General features: G+C 35.7%; 1 protein-coding gene across 11 annotated transcripts; it reads right to left on the minus strand.

Annotated features, from left to right (window-relative positions):
• Nucleotides 1–3,264: 3,264 nt before the first annotated feature.
• LOC107610798 (TAF RNA polymerase I subunit A) lies at nt 3,265–15,750 on the minus strand. 11 transcript variants are annotated; one of them, XM_088496557.1, is made up of 12 exons: nt 15,356–15,750; nt 12,558–12,609; nt 12,411–12,464; nt 11,094–11,452; nt 9,743–9,859; nt 8,978–9,060; nt 6,846–7,303; nt 6,019–6,194; nt 4,856–4,941; nt 4,622–4,755; nt 4,021–4,314; nt 3,265–3,513 (listed from the first exon to the last, which is right to left on the minus strand). In XM_088496557.1, the coding sequence occupies exons 4-12, from the start codon at nt 11,448–11,450 to the stop codon at nt 3,323–3,325; spliced, it is 1,896 nt and encodes a 631-aa protein (XP_088352683.1). In that variant the 5' UTR covers nt 11,451–11,452; nt 12,411–12,464; nt 12,558–12,609; nt 15,356–15,750; the 3' UTR covers nt 3,265–3,322. The 11 variants fall into 11 exon arrangements, with proteins under 11 accessions (XP_088352683.1, XP_088352674.1, XP_088352680.1 ...); XM_088496548.1 differs by lacking the exon at nt 12,411–12,464 and adding an exon at nt 14,454–14,785 and having other exon boundaries at nt 11,094–11,516; nt 15,356–15,732; XM_088496554.1 differs by having other exon boundaries at nt 11,094–11,516; nt 15,356–15,729.
• Between the last annotated feature and the right edge of the window lie 6,773 nt (nt 15,751–22,523).

The following is a 22,523-nucleotide window of genomic DNA, read 5'->3' on the forward strand; positions in this document are numbered from 1 at the left end:
CCACTTGGTGAGTGTTTGGGCTGAGCTGGCGTCCAACTTGGTTGAGTGGGCGTTGAATGCCCACTAGGAGGTGTCCACGCTGCCTTGATGCTCCCTTGGTGGCATTGAACGCCAGTTTTGGACGTTCAACGCTGGCCTTAGTCTTTTTGGGGCGTTGAACGCCAGAAAGGGGTAAGTTGGATGTTCAACACCCTCAATAGATCGGATTTTGAAAAAAATAATTCTTGAAATCGTGAAAAGAATCATCAAAAATGGAAAAAAACCTTCCTATTTTGAACATCTCGGAAGGATATTTAACCCTGTTTCTTGGAGCTAAATGGCTTAGTAAGTTGAAAGAGATTAAAGAACACTTTAGAAGATACAAGTAGTTCAAGCTCTTGGTAAATCAATTGGTAAATTTTCAGAAATCCTCAAGAATTATGATGGAGTTAAGAGGGGGCAACATTACAAAGCTAAAGAATCTCAGACAGTCAAAAAAAGGGAGACTCACCCCCACCAGCCTACTAAAAAAGCATTCATATATGTAGAAAAAAATGATGCTTCGACTTGTCAAGTCGGGGAAAACAGATCCTCTCCTCGGGATGAACAACTAACATCTTGTATTTATTCTCATCCTCCTAACCTCTACACAACCTATGTTGCCTACGAAAAGAACTGTAATATCTACCTAGTCTAGGTCAGACAGAATTTTAGAAGACATGTTGAGTATTATTGAACGAGACATAAAGCTACACTTACAACAACAAAAAGAAAATGATCACAAGAAGTCGAAAAATCGGGGATAGCAACATAAGCATTCAAACAAATTCGCAAGAGATCGTATCGTCTTCAACAACGTAAAAAGAACTCCAAAGTTCTTAAACCCTCTCAAAAAACAACCAAGCATACAGCACTACAACCAGATTGAAATGACACCGTTATCAAAAGCGAAAAACGGCACCATTTGGGGGCACAAAGCAACGCCCCACATTTAACACAAATTCACAGCAAAGAAATAAAATTCTTTGAGAAAAGAAAAAGAATGCAGAATCACCACATGACCATTGCCATCTCTTCACACAAATGTCGAAAACAATGGTGGCAGAAGCACATTATCCAGTAAACATACAAGGGTGTACAAAACGAAATAAAAGAGGCAAGGCCAACCTTAATTGAACGAGAATCGAAGGAACACACGAAGCAGCAAAACACACAAACATTCCAAACTTCTTAAGAAACCTCAAGCGAAGATCGAAAGTAGAATTTCAAGATGAAAAAAATCTTGAGAGAATGATTGCGATGAAGAAGACAAAAGGCTTTGAGAGAGAAATGAAAGTACAAACAGTGTAGAAGAAGGAAAAATGAAGAGAAAATGGGTGGAATATTTATAAGACCGAAGGAGCAAAATAGTAAATCCACCCCTTTATTAATGGCGTGCACGGTTACCAAAGTAACCGCAGAGAAACATGTGAAATAATTATGAAAAGACATGTCGCTTCAGATTTATCAAAATACGTCGAGTACCCGACCTAGCTCCCATAAAGATGGGGTTAACCGACATGTCTAGCCGGCATCACAGAAAGAAGGGATCTACACGTATATGCTTGACTCCGACCTAATAAAACTCGGTCTCAAGCAGGGACACCATTCATACCTTGACCCATAATATAGTCAGGCCCAAAACAAATAAAGTCCAATCAAGAAATATTACCCAATCAACACCTAACCGACCTCATAGAGGTCAGACTCGACAATATTAACTCTACCTTACTTATCTAAATAAGTAAGTAACTCCTAAGATATCTCCTATCCATCTAGAAGGGAGATCTCAACAACTTCCTTGATAAGACAAAATGACAACCCACCACAAAAGATGGAACCACTCTAAAAAGTGGTTATTGACTCTACATCTACATCTATAAATACTCTTACACTCTCAGTTATACTCAAAACCCAATCTACAAAAAACCTGCCTAAAACCCTTACTGACTTAAGTATCGGAGTCCCTTACAGATACCACCCCACCTCTTCAAGAGGAACTCAGACGGCAGCACCTCGGTACCATCAGAAGTTGGACGTTGCCCAAAAGGAGTCCGGACCTCACATTCAGGCCCAAAAGCAACCCAGTTTTAGGTAACCCTCAAAACAATAGATTTCTCCAGTATTTTTTAAGCTAATTTTTAAATATCGACAGTATAAAACGATTACCACAATACCATCTAATAAGAATTATAATAAGGTGAATTCTATCTAACTTTCTCTAAATAAAGGGTAAATTATCCTTTGTCCTGAAATTAGTTAGCTTATCATGGTTAACTTCAATTACTCAACTCAATTCAACCGGACCATCAAAATCTCACTAAGCTTGAAGAGAATGTACCACAGCACAGATGCAAAAACAACCTACAAACCTTATGACCATAACACACATAGTGATGGGCAAACAATTAGAGTACCATGAATCGCGTGGTGACTTCACTCAATCACATTGTTCTTGGTTGCAAATTCGTCTGCTCTTCAGTTAACAAAAAATTTTAATTTACTTTCTAATTCACTTTCATTTAATGTATCCTATTATCTGATGATGCATCGTATTTTGCAAGCTGGTCTTGCCAAACTCGTTGGACTTGCTAGAGAGGCTAATGTTCGGACATTAATATATAAATCTTGCTGGATTTGCATTTTATTTTCATTTCGATTTCGGTTTCATTTTATTTATGTTCTTTTGGTGCTTTGAACACAAGGGTGAAGAGCAAAAGAAACTAGATATGCTTTTTAGTAAAGTCTTTATCAAGATGATAAGCTAACAAATTTCGTCCAATAGCAATAATCATGACATATCACAAAAAATAACTTACTTTTTATTTTAGAGAAAGTTTAATAATTGCAGCATTGAATAATGACGTGAAGATTTGTAATGTTGACAATCTCTCCGAGCTTCGTTAAAACAACATAAAATTGTTTGATCTTATCAATACATGAAAATTATTCACATTTTGTAAACTTGTTATTGTGAAATTAAACTTCAAAGGAAAAAGAATACACTAAATGAAATAAATATAATTACAAACCACTAAAATAAATTTACACATTCATAAGAAATAAGCAATTTAAAAGTGTTCCCTGAAAAAATGCATTACTTCCTGTGTTTTGTGACTTTTGTCCTCACTGTCCCGTTTATAAATCGTTATCTTTTTTCAAATGAGGTTGACAAATCTGCCAGCCAAGACCATTTGACCCATGCCAGCGATGGTTTATCAGGTTGAGACCATCATAGCAAACATAACAAAGAAAACCATAATAATAATTACACAGAATCACTACATGCAACAAACAAATCATGTTATAATTTCAGTTTATTTTGAAATTGCTGATAAAATTCAAATGAATTTTGCCTGTGCTCACCCAAAATCAACAATAAGTCCTTATTATTTTCATTTTCTAATACAAAATAAGCCTTTAAAACATAGTGGAAATCTTGCCCATACATATAGGATGCGCATGCTGCTTTGTATGTGAGTAGCTGCAAATCACCTGCACCATGTAAAAATTTGCAAAAACAAATTAACATGCCTGAAATAAAGCAACAGTGCATGATTATGCATTTATGTTGCAACATGCTTAGAGAAGTTGATATGCATGTTAAAAATAGTACACAAAAGTTAGGGATTTAATTTTTAAGTACTTTTACGGTAAAAATATTTCACACACATTCAATTTCGTGTGGTCACGTCAGCAAAAGTAATTGACTTAAAGCACAAGTTATGTCAAAAATCATCTCAATATAAGCATCAAATTGGATAACAGTAAATCATTAAACACTTTTACATTGTAACTCATATCAAAACTCATAGTATGATAAATTGATGATGACAGTAATTAAAATCAAAGTCTAACCTTCAAACCACACGTTATGTCAAAAATCATATAAGCATCTAATTGAATAAAAATAAATTATTAAACACTTTACACTGTAAGTCATATCAGATTAAACTAAGTACGATAAATTGATAATGATCGTAACGAAAATCGAAGTCTAACCTTCAACATCTGAATTAAGCTGTCTATGGCTGAAATGTGTTAGTAGCCAGCTCCTACAGCGAAACCTCCAAGACATTCCGGACATTTCCTGTGTAAACACTTTTGGGGTTTTTCTAAAGGAATAATGTTGCCTATCTCCATCTTCATTAGTATCGTTTGCAGATATACAATCTTCTTCGTAGTAAGAGAGTTTAAAGAAACATGAAGATAACATCCTCCACGTACTGTATTCTGCACTAGTAGCATCTAAATGTAAAACAATCATTTCGAACAAAGATTCAAGGCTATAGTCACCTGCAAAATATCAGAAGAAATCGGTTAATGACAAAAGCTGAATCTTGAGCAAATACAGGATCGCTTTCTTTATAGCATAGAACAATGAAGTTATCATATAAAAATGTTTCTGTATTCGCAACAACTAGCTGTAAGGTGCAAGATCCAGTCAAACGACGTGCTATTTGTATTTGAAGATGCTAATACAGGAATAGAGAATATAACAACAGAGGCAAGATAAATTTAACATGGAATTCTTGCATAATTTTGGGTGAAGTTACATCTCTAAATCTTCAAATATAAAATATGTGACTTTAAATGGCAGTACCGTTTTGGTACATTCTGATAAGTTTTGCTAAGGGATAACTTTCTTGTGGATCCTTCTTTAGCATATCCTCAAAACATGTGACAATCAAGTCAGAGTTGTTTCGATCAGAACACTCCAAGAACGCAGCCCTCAATCTGCAAACGTTCGCATCAGTAACTTTCTAAGGAAAAAAACATTATTAGTAGAACCTGCTTATCTCAAAAATTGCTGATTCAATGAGAATATAATGTGCACCTTACAGGGAGCACAGATGGTGAATTAGTACACTCCTTCTCAATCAAAATTAGGGCTTCTTCAACACGACCTCCAATCAACAACAGCTAGAAATGAAAAAATAAAAATAAAAAAGGTGGAACAGTATCTCAAATGTTACTACATGCAGAAAGCGTCATAGGGATTAATTTAATATGTTAAAAGAAGACGTACATGAGCAAGTATAAAGAAAACTTGTCGTGATATTGCTGAACATAGTTAGTTGCTTGTGTGCTAGTTAAGGATATGATTTAAAAAAACCTAAACAACTGTTATTTCGAGTTCAAATAGAATCATCAATCTCCTCTTCCCTCACACTAAGTTTTGACAACTAAGCACAGTTACACAACCCTTCAACCATGCGTTGCATGCCTAACTCTCACAATCCTCAGTTACAGTTATCCCCCTGAACCTAATCGAATATATAACAATATTCAAAAAGAGGAGAATTGGACTTGACATAGTTTCAATAGAAAGGGAAAATTGACAAAAGTGTGTAGCTAGTAGTGGAGTCTGTTAGCATATTCTAGAAGATTTAATAAGGCTGGAGGGTATTGTATACAGATTTTATACTGGATTCCAAATTGGGATCTCGGTTTTAAATCAATAAAGAGAATAAAGAGAATATTCAGCATTTCTACCATCCACTCATACCAGTTCTTGCATACAATCCTTCAAAATTTGAAATACTAGTTTTCTAATCAGGTTTTATATTCACACAAAATCCTATATATAGTTAGTTTTCACCTGATAAGTTTTTATTTGAAAATATTTGAAATTTGGAAAATAACTTACTGGACAGTTTATCGATATGAACTATTTCAGAACATAAGTTAAGATAGTAAATTAATTTATAAATAAATTGTTCACAGACAATTTTTTTCCAAATTGATTTATGATAGGATATTACGATGTTTGATTGATCCATATAGTTGACACTTGACACCACCTAGTGAAACAAGACCAAACTATTTTCTTGGAATGTGGCAACACACAATAAGATAGGATGGAAACCAATAATATTAGGTTACAAAATTAATTACTTCAACAATTTTGATCCTGATATAATTGATAAAACAACTCCATGGACAGAAACAAGATAAAGCTAAGCAATTGAAATTTATTTTGAAATGTGTGTTCCATACTTGTATCAATGGAAGTAATGCTGCTGTTACTGAAGGTGCTGAGTCGAGAGCAAGTTGTAAATATTTCACAGCCTTTTTATACTGGTCATTTTGCTGATTTGAGTGCACATACATGAACTCCTCAAAACTATTATCATCAGGAAAATTCAAGGGAAACAACCACAAATCAAGTTGCCCTGAGTAAATGCATAATAATAATAATGAAAAAAAAAGTTAGGATGACCTCGAGTAATTACTCTCTAAATCAAGAATGATGGATAATATTTAATTATTCAGATGTCAAGACTAAAAAGAGATTGTCACAAAAGATCATGTGCAAAATAAGCATTGACAATCTAGTCTTGTAATGGTTATGAAAATACCTTCGATATGAAGATATGAGCAAAAGCAATATCTCCGGTATGAAACAAAAATGAAGGTAGGAAAATCAATGCTTAACAATAAGCAAGCATGTGCATTCTAACAGGTACAGGTGTTTGTATCCACAAGAAATATTTTTTACAGTCATTATTCATCTGTAAATAAAACAGATGTAATAAAGAAATAAATTCCTCTATTTACCAACTTACAAATAAGAGTTGTACAACCAAGTAGGCAAATATGAGAAGCTGCACTAATGAAATAAAACCTCATATTTTATTTACCGATTTAAAAAGTTTATCATCTAATGCATATGGAGGCATTTAAACAACCGGATTTAGGACAATGGTTAGCAATTGTGAATGATCCAGCAAATAAATGTATTCAAACAAAAGAATAGCCAAAAGAAATTGGAATAACAACAGAAGGAAAAAGAAAAATGAGAAAACAAATATTGAAAAACTTACTAATAACATTTAAGGTATCTTGTGTAAGGCCTTCATGGTTGGAAAAGGAGTCTCTACTTCCTTCATTTTCTTCGGACTTAGAGCGAAAACCTTCTTCTGGCTGTAAGTTCTGATGCGATGCTTTTCTTCTATGATCAACATCAATCTCCATAGACTCTCCCACGTCATTGTTGAACCCAACATCCCTAGATATATGCTTATCCTTCAAAACAGAGGTGTCTGATTCACAATGGCTTTGGGAGTTTGCCAGAAAGGATTCAACTGTATTATGCCACTCTGACTGTCCAACTTCATTGCTGATGGAAGGCCCCTCCATACGTGAGTAATCTTGCAAGTCAGCCTGGTCTGAATCTTTCCACTGAAATTCTTCGGGGATAGAAGAATACCACATCGTATAGAATGTCAAGCCCATAATTATCTTTGACACAGGATCAAGATCAACTTTTTCTTGCTCAAGGCTATAGGAGAAATGAAAACAACAATTAAAAAAAAAGATGAATAAAAACAAAAAAGAGAAAGAGAATAAGTGGAAGAAACAAATTAGAGCAACAACTCCTTACTAACACAAGTCTTTCTCAAACCTAGTGATGGACTTTAAAAGTGAAAATGATCATTAATGAAGGGGCAAAATGTATTGTCAATGAAAACAAGCGTTAACTAATATGTCAAGGGACCAAATCAAAAGTCAGATTTGAGCCACGTTCAATTTCTTTGAGAGAAGCTTATTCATGTAGAAGCTTAACTATAACAGTAGGGTTCTACTTTGTTCACAAATTGATAGAAGCTTAACAATACAGTAGGGTTTTCCATTATACAAATATTGACTGTAGATGATAAAGAAAATAATTTGGATTAAGAATGTCAGAATATTGCAATGGTTAGGTTCCTTCTGCACATCTAATCTGTAAATTTCTTGTGAGGTGATAACTTTAATAGCACTGAATCTCTCTTAGGTAGCAGACAATTTCCAGTATCTTTAGGGTGGTGAAGTGAGATAATCCAACTCCATGTTTACAGGGAGTGTCACAAATCTTAATTTGGCACAAGAGTTGCATCACTCAGTCACCGTAGAATATTATCATTGAGATAACCCATCCACATGTTTACAGGAAGTGACAAATCTCAACTTAGAACACGAGTTGCATCACTCAATCACCTGGAATATTATCAGTAAGCTTACTGTCATTCTTTTTATGATAAAATCTTGTCCAATCTAAATGCAAGTGTTTTATATTTTACCACACTGCTCTAACAGGTCAGAAAACTTTTATCCCAAACACAGAATCCTATTATAGCTTGTAATTAGGCACCATAGTCAGCAATTAAAAATTATGTGACTTGTTCAAAAATGTATGGAGGATTAGAATCGTAATGCTAATCAATAACATATCAACCATCCTGAGCAACATAAATTTCATATAATAATATGCAAGGCCCTAAAAATATGGGAGTAGCCTGCGGGTCAGAAGAGTGTTCATTTGGAATAATCCGTTGGGGCACCCTCCCTTTTAATTCGGAATAGGTAGTCCTTCTTGTCCTACTGAACCGTAGCCCCTACTTGCTCAACCAACCTGCCAACACCGGCCTTCAACCATTAGCTTTTCCGTTTGCCTGATCCCTTGCCTTATAGGTTCATTGAACTAGTTTCCTTCCCAAGGATCACTGGCCTTAGAGGTTCACTCAGATAGACTGAACACTCACCCAATTTTCATGAATAAAGAACTTATTAAGGGAAAGACGAGGTAAGAACATGCTATTGGAGACACTGCAACATAGGTTGGTGGAGTCAAGTGATTGAGTTGAGGGCAGTGGTAGGCGGGAAATCTCTGTCGTATGCGGTGCATTCCTCCTGGCTGGTGAAAAGGCCAGTTCAACTAGACCTGTAATCAAAGGCTTCCAAGACCTTACCACTGGAGTTTATGAGTGCAGCAAGGAAAGAAGCCTATCGGAGTCACATATGATTACGGTTGCGGAAACCGGAAAAATCCGTTACATTTTAAGACAAATAAGTTGATCAGCTTATCTAGCAACGACTTGTTATGAAACACTCCATTCTTGGTCAATGGGATCACAATTTCAAGATATTTCTTATAAAAGCCAAGGGATTAGCATTAAAATTCAATAATGCATACCTTATGACAAGCTGATATGCATCCCCAGTATTGCCATGCACAAGACAGAATAAGATGAACTCCACATGAACTCTATATCTGCTCTGCAGCACAAGTGAAATTGTATAACACACTGAAGCCTTAATCGTTATGATGACAACATGAATTCATTAACAATCTCTGAAATTGAAAAATATACTTTATTTACAAACCAGAATGGAAGTGAACTCTTTATTTCTTTTCTTTTTGTTTACTTAAGTGGAGCATTTTGATGAAACAGTTTGCACTAGATAAAGTAGTTTTACCCATCAAAGAGTTGCAACATAACAAAAATGCGAACAAGCACATAATTAGAACCCTGGTTGCTTTCACCTAGATTGCATGTGCAATACATTGAAAAGGGAAAAATCACTGCCACAATCAGAAAGAAACTGAAAGAATGGTTGAAAATGCAGCATTAGCACTAAACTAAAAGAACTCTGCTTGGAAAAAACAAGTATTTGTGAGACTGAGATGGTAAGGCTAAAGAGATGAAAAGTGAAAAAGGCTGAACACATTAACGGATTGATCCTTAAAGGTTAGGTACTTGGTGATCTAAATCTATATAACCTTTTTTAGGACAGACACACCTCAGTTCAAATTATTCATACAATCTCACAAGTCATGGCAGTTTCAGTTACAAGTTTTGGCATTCCTTGTCTGGGTGTGTGAGCACGCACATGCTTTAACATGTTATTGCCATGAGTAATAACTGTTATAAAGCAGGGGGGAGTTTCTAAAACTTACTTCTATTGGCCAACTCTTCATTGATCCAATATTCTTCGACCAAATATCAAAGAGGTTCTTCATCCTTGTTGGATTAATATGATAGTTTTCCACGTGCTTAAGAAGCTCCAATAAAGCCTACATATTAACCAGAATACACTGTCGTGTTAAGACACTTACTCAGGACATTAGTGATAGAAGATATTAAAGCAGAAAAGTTTTGAAGTCTTATAAGGATACCATTTTGTCACTGAAAAGATTTTAATTTCAACAAAATAGCCCATAAATGAAGAAAGACATCCGTGGCCCCCCAAAGACATTGGTGAAGTTTGTGAAACATTTGTGATCTTTTGGGTTCCATGTTAGTTAAGTTTGTCAACTTTTGTGATCTTTGAGGTCCACGAGTGCCTTTCTTTCATTCGGGTAGTATTTTGTCAAAACTAGAATCTTTCTGGTACCAAAATGGTGCTACTCATTTTGAAATAAAACTAAGACTAAGACAGCTCACAAGCTCAATGAAATCAACACTAAAATCTTGTTAATTAGAATTCTGTTAGTGCCACAGATTTGATGTTAGAAATAGCCAAGAATTTCTACGGCCAAAGTTACACATAACTACTGGTTGAACTTTACTTATCTATAGAGAAAGAAGCGATAGGCTAGGAACAGCCCTAAATCTCCAATATCAACATCATAGTCAGAAAACACATCAGTGCATCACTAAAGAAATTACTGTCTTTTACTCTCTTAAGCCCCAGCTAATTGTCCTTGTCTAAATTATATATCATATTATAACTCTAGTTTATGTTTGCACAGTTCCAGCTTTTGAGAGAGAGAGGGGGAATCATAACATCCTTTAGCCTGTTGACTTAGATATCTAGGATTGGGGTTTAAAAAAACAACACGCGCACACACACAAAACTATGACTAATGATCAGAACCAAGTTAACTTTTGCAGTTTGGACACACTACTAGAAAATATTCAAATGCAATAGTTCTATTGGCCTTCCCCAGATGCCAGAAACTACTATCAAAGAATGTCTGCTGACAGATATAAGAAAAGCTACTTCTTTGACGACAAAGGCGATTCATATCCTTTCTTGTCAAAACAATAACTCCATATGAAAACATCTAAACACCCCCCCCCCCCCAATAACGAGAGAGAGAGAGAGAGAGAGAGAGATGCAATAATCAGGATAACTACATATGCAAACATCTAAACATTAAAATAAAAAAAGTAATGTTGACTAAGAAAACTCCACATAACACACCTCAATCCCAATGTCATTTACTTATTTATTTTTTTTTACAAAAAGAGGCAAAAATGCAGGACACAAATAACAAATGTGAAACCGAGAGACCAAAGTGTTACCGAGAACTTGAGGCAATTCCTGAATGGAGACTTGTCGTTCATTGTTCCCTTTAAGTAAGCACTGAGAACACCACTGGCAGTGGCCCAGTCATGTTCCTTGACAAGCTTCCTCAGCAGGTACCGCAACCTTGTGCAGTAATCCAACCTCAGAGGTTTGGAACCAAGTCTCAGAACATAAGAAGGGTTAGTCAAAGACAAGAGGATCCTCTTGGCAAGTTTTTGGCGTGCCACCTTGGGGCTATCATCATCAAGCATGTAGTCTCTCCTCTTCCGGTCCTTGGAGTTGCTGATAGTGCCATTATTATTGTTGTTGGCTTCTTCGTTGTTGCCTTCATCGAATAAAACATTGCCATCCATTGCTAACAGAATAATGTGTTAGGCATGAGATGGAGTAACGTGTGCACAAATCAATACTGTAGTGTGCTGATAAAGAAGAAATCAAAACAAGAGTGAACAAGTACACATTTAAAATAATAATAATAATAATAATAATAATAATAATAATAATAATAATTTATTTTTAAAAAAGAACTAACGGTTCAGTTGAAGCTATGAACAACTGGCAAGGATTAAGGTCAGGTTGTAGGGTAAATAGTAATGTTGAGTAAATAGCAATGAAATTTATAGGAATACCATTTTAATCCCCCCAAAAAAAGTTATTGTCTTTTATGTAGAAAGTGAGATTGGTTTTGATAAAAGGAAGAAGAGAATATGAGCAAAGAGAAGGGAGGAAACGGGAGCACAACTTCACCAATGGCTACCATCGCCGCCAACATCTATGGATTTGTCTATTTCATCTGAGCCACAACTGGACATGAGATTGCTGTCTTTCGTCGTTGGTGTGTACTGAAAGATCAACGTGAACGAACCATGGTGGTGGCAAGTCTTCATGGAGCCATCATTCCTCTCTCCCATCTCCCTCTCCTCCCTCTGTGTCGGAAGACCTCATTCATTCTCATTATCAAATTCTCTACCCCCAAGTTATTAGTGATGTATGTGTAACTTAACTAAAAACAGAGCACACATGCCCTTTGATATATATTATATATATATATATGTATATTACCTGGTTTGGGCAAGCAAAAATAAAATAGAACAAGCCCACCGCAATAGTCCAAAACAACAATGCAAAGTTGCCTTTTTTCCCTTTATCTATTTGTTTATTTTTCAGTAACCATGAATGGCAAACCTAACTTCAAAGATCATGTTAGAAACTTTAACAAGGATAACTCAGAAAAAATGTAATAATATCCAGAGCCGACAACATTACTAGCTAAAGGCTTAAAGAAATGCTAAGGATTAGCTTAAGGAACTAACATGTGTCTATGACAGAGAAGGGAGCTCCATATGAACCAATTATTACAGTTTCAACTACAGCAAATTCAGTGCACGCACACACATTATTAGAAATTATATAATTTAACTAACAATCTGTCTGCAGAATCAACTTTGAATATGCCTTACTATTTCATTTGGCTGTCTTTTCTCTGCAATTATCAATCTTTATTTTTTTTTTCTGCACAAAACCAGATGTTAACTCATCAGGTTCATCAAGATATAAACTCCAACGTTTATGTCAATAATGAAAAAGGCATGAAAACCTCAAGCTCATCCATAGGAAGTCAAGGTTTATAAAATAAAAATTCCAGATTCTATGGTTTGAATTAATCTAAAACATTGAATTCCGCCATGTTCCCTAATCCATGCTTTCATGTGCCTGTAATTAATCTACAACGGCTGCTGTGAACAATTTCAACTCTCACGTTATTTTTTGTCAGAAAATTCAACTCACATTAATTCCATGTTCCCTAATCCATGCTTTCATGTGCCCTTAATTACTCTAGTTCAAGTTTTGGTTTGGATTCGTAGTAGCAGTAGGTAGTCTTAGTCATTGCAATTTATCTTTGAACAAGTCCTTTGAGAGTTAATGAATTGAATCACAAACAAGCAGTTGTAAGTGAATTGTATTTGACTATAAAATGACTAAATGAGTTATATTTTGATGCATTAAAGTTGAAGAATGCGGCTGATAGTCAAAATAAAGGATGTGATGCAGTGAATATAGTGGGGAAGAATGCCATTACATTCAGATGCAATAACAATCAGCAACATCAGATCACATAACAATAGAAAACCAAGGATCGGTAGTGTGCCTATATAAAGGATGTAAAGTTCAGCAACTCCCATAATTCTCTCTTTCTTCTCAATATACCAGTTATCTGAAATTCTTTCATTACATGTTTCCACTTGAAGGGAAGAAGGGTGCAAAAAAATGTATAACTTTCTACTTGGTCACTAACATTACCAATAACAAGGATATAACATTTTTTCAAGCATGCAAAATTTTCCCATAAAAGGAGAGTCCTTCAAGCTGAAAAAGAAGAAACTTTTTTTTAACAAAATAATGCAAATGGTGTGATCTTTGTTGGAAGAGTATCTGAGAAATTCAAATAGTTTTTCTTTGTATCATTGCTAGAAAATCAAGCGAGAATTTGGTATTGAATCAAATGCAAAATTGCAAATCAAGGTTCAGAAGCAAAAATGACAGATCTATAGTTGAATTCATGAAAACACTAGATCACATAACAATAGCAAGTCAAGGGTCAAACTGATCCATCCATATTCCTCTTTTGTATTATGTATGTCAATTGTATTGTCCAGACAGGAGAAAGATGTTATAAGACTTGACAATTTTCTTCAAATATCGACAATTCTAAATTCTAATTAAGGTCCAAATTTAGTACAACAGCTGATCAAAAGAAAGCAAGCAAATTCAAGGTGAATAACCTGTAGAGATGCAGCAAATCCTTTAACACAGTGCACATATTATGACTACGAGTTGTCAGGCATTTGAAATATTGTATGTCCAAAATCCAAAAAGTAACAAGATAAATCAAGCACTTCAAACAATTACATGCAAGGCACTTAGAAGATGTATTGGTGAACCTAAATGGCAAGCAAAACAGAAGCAAACTAAGGGACATCTCTTTCCATTTGTCCTTAATTAAATTCAAATAACAAGCAGAACAAGCAAATTAGGGCTCCAGAATGTTAATTAGTTCATTCTTTCATAAAGTAACAAGGTTTAATCATACACAAGCAAATCAAGGCCCTATTTGGGCATAACATATCACAAATATTAAAGAGCTCCCACTGAATTTAATCAATCTTAATCACTGTATTTTCACCTCATAAAGTGGCAAAGCCATAACTAAACTAATAAAATAGAAACTTGAAAATTGAACTAATCGTATTCTTGACAGATCAAGTCACATATTCAATAATCCATTAATCAGAAATCCAAGATATCGATAGAGGAACACAAAGCTAGAAGAGAGGAGAACAGTGAAGAAATCTGACCAGTGGCCAGAGAGAGTACAGAGGAAGAGACCGAGACTAGATGAGCAGAAAGCACAACAGCGGCAGAGAGAGGCACATAACACCAGAAGTGAGCAGATGGACGACGAGGTCACAGGTTGCAGCCTCGCTGGAGAGACATTACATAGCTACGGTGACGGTGGAGTGAGAACACATAGCAGCATCCGCAGTGATGATGCTGGAGAAAGAAGTGGTTGCCGTTCAGGTGTTTGACTAGTTGTCGGAACCGATCCGATGATCGAACCAGTCAAACTACAGGATCATTCGGTTTCTAATTCAACTGGTGAGTAACTGGTTAAACCGATTGACTCGGTCTTATTTAAATAAAAATACAAAATAGTCAAAATTTAAAATTGAAAATACATGTCTTCACAAAGATTTTAACAACAATCAAGTCTCAAATGTTAAAAATAACTAATACGAAAATAGACATAAAATTAGTCCTTACTACTAAAATAGTATCTTAATTTGATAGAACATAAATAACAATCCATAAATTATATCCAATGAGTAATTTCAAAGTCTGAGCATCTAAAAAAATTCAACATCATTACAGCAGCAACAAAATCAACAAAACCAATTCATAAACCAATTTAACAATCAACAAAATCATTCATCATCAGCAAAATAATTCATAAACCAATTCAACATTCAACAAAATCACTGCGAATTCATAGTCAGCAAACCCAAATCATAAATCAATTCAACAATAAAATTAACAACAATAACATTTCAACCATTTCAACATTTCAAGTTGAAACTCTGCCATATTCTAATCAGATTCATAAATCAAACAACTATAAAAAAATAACATCAATGAATAAACTATTAAAAATTAATATAGAATATTAGAATAACTGAAAAAAAAAAAAAAAAAAGCTTACATGTTGATTGTTGTTGCAGCGGCAGAATCCAGCAGTCAGTGCAGGCAGCAACACCCGTGGAAGAAAGGCGAGGGAGGGACGGAGGCGCGGCGAGACGCGAGCACTCACCAGGAAGCACAGCTGCAGGAAAAGAGGCAAGACGCGAGCAGTGGAGCACACCAGGCGTTGGGTGCAGTGATGGTGGACGAGCAGAATACGAGGCAGAGGGAGCAACACCGCTGGCTACCAGCACGCGAGGGACGACGAGCGGAGAACGGCGAGACGCAAGCGTCCCGTCCGGCGAGAGGCGCGGCGACGGAGGCGAGCGTGTGATGGCGGTGAACCGTGGTGAGAGTGAGAGAGCTGGGGGGTGGGGTGGGTTACTGAACTACGGCGGTAAGGAGAATAGTTGGGCCAATAAGGACTTTATATAGACCTTTTTTTAATGGTTGAATATCTAACTCAGTCCTTGAAAATTCTTTTTTTTTTTTTTTTTAAAGGATTACGAGATTTTTAAATAAAAAAATTATTTTTCTGTTCTTAAAATTTAATTTTGTGAAATTAATTAATTTTTTTGTTAGTGACTTTTTTTTAATATATTTATGTGACACATTAATTATTAATATATTTTTTATTTAATTTTTATAAATAAAAATAATTTAAAAATTATTAATATTTTTTAGTTTTACATAACAAATTTAGCTAATATATTTGAAAAAATAATAAAAAATTAAAAAAGGGAAAAAATTTTAAATAGCTCTTGACAATTACTTCGAAAGATAACGAAGTCCTCAATAAAATATATCTTTTTCGACCTCTGATCTTTATTTTTATGAGACTGATTAGTTCCTCTATCAATATTTTCTCGAGTGAAACTTCACCACGACTCCTAATAATTTCACGAAATCCCTTTTCGTCTCTTAACGAAAGCATAATCCCATCGCGATTCCTATCCATCACTTTGGTAAGATATTCTGGCCCTTCATCAAAGTCTCCATCAAAAGGAGGCGGAGACAATCCTACGTGTCAGATAACATTCCTACGTATAACAGAATGTTCCTACATTTCATTGATAATTTGTTTGGGACAAATCAATCCCTGGTATAGTAAGAAAAACGCCAACGTTTTGAAGAGGCCAAAATGTTACGTTTCACACCAACGACGTTATATAGGAAGACTCTTCCATTCTTCTCCCTTCTTCACATTAGCAATTACAGAAAATCTTAAGCCAACACCCTCTTTCATGCCAGAAATTATCCAGCGAGGGACATCGTGACGGAGGCGCGAACAACAACATGACAATGCAGCGACGATGAAGAGCTGACATCATTTTGATATTGTGGTGATGGGCTATTCGAGGAACACGATGTAGGTTCTTTTCTTTATTTTCTAGCATTTTTCTGTGCTTGGTTGTGGTTCTATGAGTGTGGTTCTACTAGGTGGTCCTCCTTCATAGCTTTATTGCATGCAATTTGGAGTTAATGACTGGTCTGGTTGTTAGGGATACAAATATTTTTTGTTTTAGGGTTTAGTAAAGAAATCAAGTAATGAAAATAAGTTACAATTTCTAATTAGTGTCGAGTGAGGTATTATCCGTTAATTAAAAATTGGTTTTGTTAGAGTTTAGTTTAATTTACTATTACATTTGCTACAAATGGTTTATGAAATTGTGCCTGTGTTTCACCATGAAAGATGGTTTGAAAGAGATGAGGATGATGTGCTCAACTATATGGATGGTAAGGTTCACAGGATTCCTAAATTGGATATAGACTTTGTAAATTTCAAAGACTTAGTGAAAATGCTTAAGGACTTAAGTTACTAAACTTACAAGGAGATGTATTGGCTAGACCCATTGTAGGGGATATTGAGTTTGGGATCCACATTCTCAAAGAAGACAAAGAGATTAAAGAGATGTGTGATAACAAAATGGCTAACATGGAAACATATGAGTTGTATATCTATGAAAATAATCCTGAGTTGTTGGAGGCTGTTATTAATGTGGGAAGAGATACTGACTCATCTAATGATGATAGTTATAAGAGTGTAGAAGATGAACCTTATAAGCCTCCTCTATCTGGGTTTGAATCTGATAATAGTAGTAGTAGTAGTGAGATTTTGACTCCAAGGAAGAAGAGATTAACAACAAAGAAAAAAGATTTGGCTTCAAAAAAGATGAATATTACTGCAAATAAGAGAAATGTCACTCCAAAAAAGAAGAATGTGACTTCAAAAAAGAAGAATGTCAAGACAAAAGAGGCTGTGGGTCACTCTCCTAGTACTCAAAAGAAAAAGGCAACAAAGAAATATGTGGCCATGACTAAAAAATATATTTAGTTCAATTAGATATTATGGATGAGAATGTTGGGTCTACAACAACAGCAAGCCCAAATGATGATATAGGAGGTCCAAATGTCAGTAATAGAGGCCCAGAAAATATTAGTGGAGATAAGCCCAACTCAGAGCCAATTCTTGAGGAGGTAGATAGTGATGTTGACAAGTCTTATGTGTATGAGTCTGAAAATTTTAACTCTCTTATTTCATCTGATGATGAGGAAAGACCAAGGTATCCAAAGTATGATGATGAAACTGATTTTGGAGATGGTGAGTTTAAGGTAGAACAATTATTTGATACAATGGCTCAGTTCAAATTAGCATTGAAGGACATATTTATATCCGAAGGAAAAGAGCTGCAGTACTTAAAAAATGAACCGTTGAAAGTTAGAACTAAGTGTGCTGAAGATGGTTGCCCTTAGCTGATTTTTACCTCATGGAATAGCCATGAGCTTTACTTCCAAGTGAAGACTTATCAAAAGGAGCATATATGTGGAAAAAACTTGACAAGTAACATAGTCATTAGAGTTTGGGTAACTAGCAGGTTGGTGAAAAGGGTGGTGACACAACCAATGCTAACTCCTAAAAAAGCAATTGAACACATGAAGCAAGACTATAATGTGCATATCAATGGAAAAATGATAACCAGAGCATTAAAGACAACAAGAGAAGAAGTAATGGGGAATGAAAGGGAGCAATATGGCAAGGTCCGAGACTATTTGAATGAGATCATTCGAAGCAACTCAGGTTCAACAGCTTTGGTGGCCTTAATCCCACAGCCCGAAACACCACCGCTATTTGATAAGCTCTACATATCCCTAGATGCATGCAAACATGGATTTAAAGTTGGTTGTCGCCCTTTATTGGTCTAGATGGTTGCTTCCTCAAGGGGTATTTTGGTGGTAAGCTTTTGTCTGCAGTTGGTCAGGATGCATATAATTACTTTTTTGCGATTGTATTTACCGTGGTGGTTTAAGGTTTCTGCATTGTCTAGAGAATGATTTAGGGTCATGTACAAAGTTTGGTTGGAATTTATTAGTGACTAACAAAAGATAATTTTTACTAAACTTTTTTATGTTTGTTAATTTCATTATTGATTTTGGTGTCTCATATAAGTTTGTTTTGTATTATTGTATTATAGGGTTTGCAAAATGCCATGCAAGAGGTGATGCCTCAGGCTCACCATAAAAATTGTCCTTCATATTTGGAAGAATTTTGTGAAGCAGTGGAAAGACAAGCAATCAAAAGGACTTTTTTGGCAATATGCAAAGAGTACAACTCATGCAAAGTTTAAAGCTGGAATGGATAAACTAAAATTGATTAATTTGACAGCCTGGGAATATATGTCGAAGTTCAGGCCTGCTCTTCTAAAAGTCATTTTTCACACTATTCTATGGTTGATAATATCACAAATAATATGTGTGAAGTTTGGAATGCGAAAATTGTGGATTATCGAAGCAAGTCCATTCTGACCATGTGTGAAGACCTCAAGTGTTATCTTATGAAAAAGATGACCTTCCATAACAAGAAGTTGATGAACTATACTGAAAAGTTGGCTCCAGTTCAATAGTAGAGGCTAGATGAGATTATTAAATCAGAAAGTAACAAATAGAATGTTGAATGAACAGGTGACGATGATAGAGTCATATTTGAAGTTCAAAGGAGAAATCACAAAGTTAGTGTCAATCATAGGGAGAAAAGATGCATTTGTAATGCATGGCAACTAACAGGTATGAAATTAAAATTTTGTAATTAAAATTCATTATGCATGGATTGAAATTGTAGTTTGCTAAATTGTTGATTTTGTTTATGCACATACTATGATTGCTTAGGTTTGCTATGCAAGCATGTTGTAGCTACTATTTCTAGACTTCACAAGATAAATCTTAAATCATAAGACTTTGTTTATGAGTGGCTTACCATGAATGTCATTCAGAAGACTTATGAGATCATCATCAAGCCTGTGAATAGTGAGACATATTGGCAAGAGACATCATTAGCTTACTATAAGCCACAAGCACCATTGATCAAGAGATCTCCTGGACATCCAGTACTAAGAAGAAAAGTGGACAAAGTATCTAAAAGTCAATTAGTTGAAAATAATGGCACAAAAGTGAAGAGGTCATTCCAGGTTACATGCAGTAAGTATGGAGAAAAAGGTCATTATTACAAAAATATGCAAAGGAGCTCAAAAGAATTCCAACTGGCAACAAAAGAGAAAAAATCAAAGAACTACTGAGGCTACTGGCAATCTATCAGGATAGCAATAACCAGTCTAGCCAACTGAGCAACTAGCGCTGGCAATATATACCCTACCCACGGGTACCCAACCTGAACTAACCTGTTCGGGTAGGGTAGGGTGTGGTGCGAGTTTGCTTGCGGGTAGAGTATGGTACGGGTTTAGGGTATACCCTACCCTACCCTACCCGCATCCCTAATATATATATATATAAAAGTTATGTACGTAGTGAAGAAAGTGAGTGTTGAACTCACAATCTTCCTCTTATAAAAACTTGAAATAACCACTAAGCTAGTTGATGATCATATTATTTGTAATTTTATGTTGGATTTCTTTGAGATTTTATTGTTTTTAATTTTACTTTGAACTTAGTTTTTTATTTTCTATTTTATTAATATATATGAAATTTAGAATGGTTTAATTTTATATTTGCTTGAAAATTTTTTATTTTTCTACGGGTAGGGTAGGGTAGGGTTTAGAACTTTAGAGTGCGGATAGGGTTAAGGTTGAGAGATTCTCAACCCGCAGGTAGGGTAGAATAGAGTTTTAAGAAAGTTTTCAAACCACGAGTAGGGTTAGGGTAGAATCCAAACCTACCCTACCCTACCCATTGCCAGCCCTATGAGCAATATGTAATTTAGACAAGTGAGGTGGCAAAGCTACTTGATACGCCACCGACCCGAATCGCCTCAGAATCTCAAACGGTCCAATGAACCTCGGATTCAACTTCTTGGTTTTGATCGCTCTTTCAATCCCGGTTGTCGGTGTAACCCTCAGAAACACGTTGATAAACCCCGATTTTATAGTTTATCTTGTGCTTATTTTGGGGGATTTCATCAACATTTCTCGCACTTATTCACAAGAAATGCATGATTTTGTGTTCACTTCCCAATATTGCTCCATGATGGAAAACATGCTTATTTTGCCTTAAAATTACCATATTTTAATCCTCTTCTATTGCCATTCGATGCCGTGATGTATTTGTTGAGTAATTTCAGGAATTATAGGATAGGAATGACTTAGAAGAGAGGGAGAAAGCATGTACAAAAAGGGAGGAACATGAGGAATTGAGATCTTGGGAAAAGCAGCATCGGCGCGCTCGCGCACTCCACGCGCACGCATGGATGGGATTGGCTGGATGCGGCGCGCAAGGATGGACGCCTCCGCGCGGATCAGGAAATTTCTATCTACGCGCACGCGCACTTGGCACGCACGCGTGGATCCCAAAAGCAATCGGCGCGCACGCACGCATGGCGCGCACGCGTGGAAAGCTGCACGTGACTTCATTAAAGGAAATTGTGCCTGGCGATTTTTAAGGCTCATTAGGCCCAATTTCAAGCTGTTTCTGCATGGAAAAGACCCAAGGATGCTAGGGGAAGGGGAGAGATCACTCATTTTACACTAGGATATAATTTTTAGCTAGTTTTTGGTTCTTTTGTTGTTCTAGAGGGAGAAACCCTTGTTCCTCTCTAGATCTAGTTTTAATTTGATTGTCCTTTGTTGATTTGTGACTTGGATCTTGTTAATTACTAGTTTTAATTGTTCAATTTGAATTCCTTGTTACAATTTTGCTTATACCTTGTGATAGTTTATGAATTCTTGTCAATTATCATTTTATACCCATTTCATGAATGTTATGAATCTTGACTTGTTAATGTTACATTGATGATTTCTATGTTTAGCTTTGTTGTTTGGATGATCATGTGTTGATAATTATTAGTGGGTATTTGTGGATTTCAATTTAATTGCCATTTTGAACATGTCTTTTGTTAATGCTTACCAAGTGTTTGATGAATTGTTTACTTTGATTATGGAGTAGTCTTTTCCACTCTTGGTCTAGGTCAAGGGAATTGGGTAAACTTGAGTCATTGGGTCTAATCGATTTGATGATTTGGGAGCCCTAGGTGGTCAATTTGATACTCATTGACGCCAACCCACTACTAATCTAATTAGTAGGTAGGTTGGGACTTATGGGTTGATGTGATCAGGGCCATTTGACGTACTTCAAGTCTAGGGGTAGATATCACGTACTTAAGACTCTGAGAGTAGACTTAATGAGCTTGGTTCCTTATAATTGTCAAGATATAGTTGTTAGACAAGGATGGTGACCCCAATTCCCAAGCCTAGCCAAGAGTTGCTTTTATTATTCATATTTGAAAACCAATTTTCTCAACCAATTGCTTTAGTTGTAGTTCCTTGTTTGGGTTATAATAGAATTAAGTGGAATGTTGTTTATTCATTGAAGTTGCTCATGTTTTGCTTAGTCAATTGAACTAGTTGACGCATTTTAAGATTACTTGCTTGTTAAGATTCCCATTTATTTTCATGCTCATAACTCACAACCACGGATTTCTAACTAATGTCGAAGCACATGTTTGCCCATTCCTTGTGAGACGACCCGAGGTTTGAATACTTCGGTTATTTCTATTGGGGTTGAACTTGTGACAACCAAATCCCTCTTCTAAATTTGACCCCCGAGGATTGTTGTTGGTAGAGCTATACTTGCAACGCGGTTTTATTAAAGAGAATCTTTACCAATACACCCTTGGGACCGTGTCAAATTTTTTGCGCCGTTGTCGGGGAATGGTTGCAACGTATGTGATGAGCGGATAATTTATA

The sequence above is a fragment of the Arachis ipaensis genome, chromosome B8, assembly GCF_059453495.1.
Source record: "Arachis ipaensis isolate K30076 ecotype BB chromosome B8, ASM5945349v1, whole genome shotgun sequence".
Classification (NCBI taxonomy): domain Eukaryota; kingdom Viridiplantae; phylum Streptophyta; class Magnoliopsida; order Fabales; family Fabaceae; genus Arachis; species Arachis ipaensis.

Coding starts and splice junctions, on each gene's coding strand:
- LOC107610798 (XM_088496557.1), bottom strand. CDS start 11,450: ATGGATGGCAATGTTTTATTCGATGAAGGCAACAACGAAGAAGCCAAC. Junction 9,061..9,742: donor TGAAGAGTTGGCCAATAGAA/GTAAGTTTTAGA, acceptor CTTGTGCTGCAG/AGCAGATATAGAGTTCATGT. Junction 4,756..4,855: donor CCATCTGTGCTCCCTGTAAG/GTGCACATTATA, acceptor GAACGTTTGCAG/ATTGAGGGCTGCGTTCTTGG.